General features: G+C 32.7%; 1 protein-coding gene across 41 annotated transcripts in view; it reads right to left on the bottom strand.

Annotated features, from left to right (window-relative positions):
* Cadps (calcium-dependent secretion activator 1) overlaps positions 1-2500 on the bottom strand; it is a 434912-nt gene that overhangs the window by 10020 nt on the left and 422392 nt on the right. For all 41 annotated transcript variants that reach the window (XM_086541582.1, XM_086541600.1, XM_086541607.1 and 38 more), the window contains one exon: positions 2343-2488. In XM_086541582.1, coding sequence (XP_086397708.1) covers positions 2343-2488 — 146 coding nt within the window. The remainder of the gene's footprint in view (positions 1-2342; positions 2489-2500) is intronic.

The following is a 2500-nucleotide window of genomic DNA, read 5'->3' as shown; positions in this document are numbered from 1 at the left end:
AAGAATGATGATGACTTAATATATGTATACAAGATTGTTGTGAGTATGAAAATTAAATGCATATAGATAATATTGAATAATGTACATTTGGCACAAAAATAAAGTACATTTTATATGCTGGTAAATGTAAATCATGAAATCCAGGTGAAGTATTTACATGCATTCTTTCCAGTGCATATTCATACACTGGAACCAAAGTGAAAATGAACTTCCGTCATTCCCTATTTCTAAGTGATGTATAGCTAACTAAAAAAAAGGGCAAATCTTAGGGCTAAGCTGTATAACCTGAAAATTAAAATACACCCCTAAAGAAAAGCTTTCCTGAATCTACACATATAGTAAAGAAAGAGACTGTAAGATCTCAAATCAGTCTTATCATTAGTTTTTCCTTATGATGTAAAGAAGAGCCAAACCACTATTGGTCCTATGGTGAAAATATCTATCCATTCACTAGGCGATATTCATCAGTCTTTCAGTTCTCAATCTGGTATCTATAGGAGGAATCTAGTGCTAGAAACATGCTACCAAAAAGCCAGTGTTAATAGATGTGGACAGATACATACGACTGGTTACTGTGCATGGCATGCAGGGAGGGGGAAGAGGAAGTTTGAAATTAACGGTCATAGTATATATTCACAGTTGAAATATGTATATTTTCCCCTCTGTTTACAGAATACTAAATGAGCGGAATTATTCAAAGTTATTACACACATCATAATGATGTTTTTCTTTTTTCTCTCTGTTTTTTTTTTTACTTGAACTGTCTGGGGTGAACAATTATAGGAGCATAATTAAAACTTGGATTGATGTTCTCAATCTGATTTTAGTTTCCTTTTACAACCTGTCAAGCTTTTGTTGGTTTTCTTTACAAAATGTAAAAATTCTGAAGGGAATTAACCATCAATTAATACCAAGGTGACATGTTTTCACAGATGTTCATCCTAAACAGCTGTCCAGAGATAGTGACCAATAGATACAAAGAAAAGCAATTAAGAAGATATTGTTAGTAATAAAGACTCTATTCATTAATAGTATACCTGCCTTTCTTCAATGCCTCTTTCAAGGCAGACAAAAAGCAGAAATTGGCATTCTCAATCTTTCAATCAAATGTACTTTTGATAACTATTCCAAAGAATTAGCACTTATTCTGTCTACAGTATTTAAACAGTGCCATTAAAAAACATATTCTTAAACATTATATTACGTTCAACTTACATAAAATGACAGCAAATTCCTTCTTGATCAAAAGTCTTTATAGAGTTTAAACTATTCATGCTTTCATATATAAATATGTCATTGAACTAACATGAATAAAAAAAAGTTACTAAACACAGCAAATCTAATATAGCCTGTGTTCCTTTTTCTTGTGAAGCTGGCACTAGCAACAAGCATTGAGATCTAATAAACTATGCTAAGCATGTAATAAATTGCACTGATTCTTATAATAGGAGAGTTTGTTTTACCTTGATTCAATTCTATGAGGTTATAGTAGGTAAAGAGAGGTTAAGGAGAGTGAATATCCTGAACAGGACATTGTGAAGAGTGAAAAGTTTTTCTTTTATTCTTTATTATATTTTTTGCTAGATATTTACTTAATCAGTATAATTCGTGTAATCCATCTGTAATTTCAGAATAGTTCCAAGAACAATAAGTTTGCAAAATTTTGTATTTAGAAAAAAAGGAAAAAGAGAACATTTAGTTTGTCAACAGCCAATAGACATTAAATGTTCTGACTGAATTCCAAATTAACAGCAGAAAATAAAATATACATATAAGAACAAACTTTAATAAACTGCTGTTTCTTCAAACCATTATGCAAAACATTTTTTTTTCTTTTTTACATGTATGATGGCTATGCCTTTTTCAACTTATAATCAAACACTGCAGTGTACAGTAAAGACAAAATTCAACACATATCCATGCATTATATCACTACCAGTGAAGGTGAAAAGGAACATCAAAGAAAGACTGAACATAATTTTACATATCTAAACAATGCACCCAAGCTCCATACACCTTATATTTTAAATAAACACATCACTGTTATCTATCACCCTTTTTAAAAATCTAATCCCATTCACTACTACATTACCACAAATACTGTATATACAACAAATATTAAATACATTCCTAAACACTGGATATGATCCTTTTTAATCCCTTTCTATTCTTCTTTCAGTCCTTATTAAACATATACTTCCCATGTCCCAAGTCAAAACTTAGATGATAGTGAATGAAAACTCAAAGACGTCATCTGATCGCCCTTGGAGATCAGACTCCACCTGCTCCCCTTGTGATTCACATGCATGAAAAACCTAGGCCTATGAGGATGGAATACTCACTCATCATCTCCTGCGGCACGTCGGCTGCCCTCCATGAGAGCACAGGCTGCCTCCTCAGTAGCCATACGCTGGCTTATGGTCTGATACGTCTTGGTGTTCAGCTTCTCCTCCATTACGCCTTGGAGTTCAAAGTCAGTGTAGATTTTCTGTTGTTGCAA

The sequence above is a fragment of the Penaeus japonicus genome, unplaced genomic scaffold (assembly GCF_977035675.1).
Source record: "Penaeus japonicus unplaced genomic scaffold, GWHDUDI00000001_assembly GWHDUDI00000011, whole genome shotgun sequence".
NCBI classification, from domain to species: domain Eukaryota; kingdom Metazoa; phylum Arthropoda; class Malacostraca; order Decapoda; family Penaeidae; genus Penaeus; species Penaeus japonicus.
Note: the sequence above shows the minus strand (reverse complement) of the source record. Positions and strands in the feature narration are given on the sequence as shown.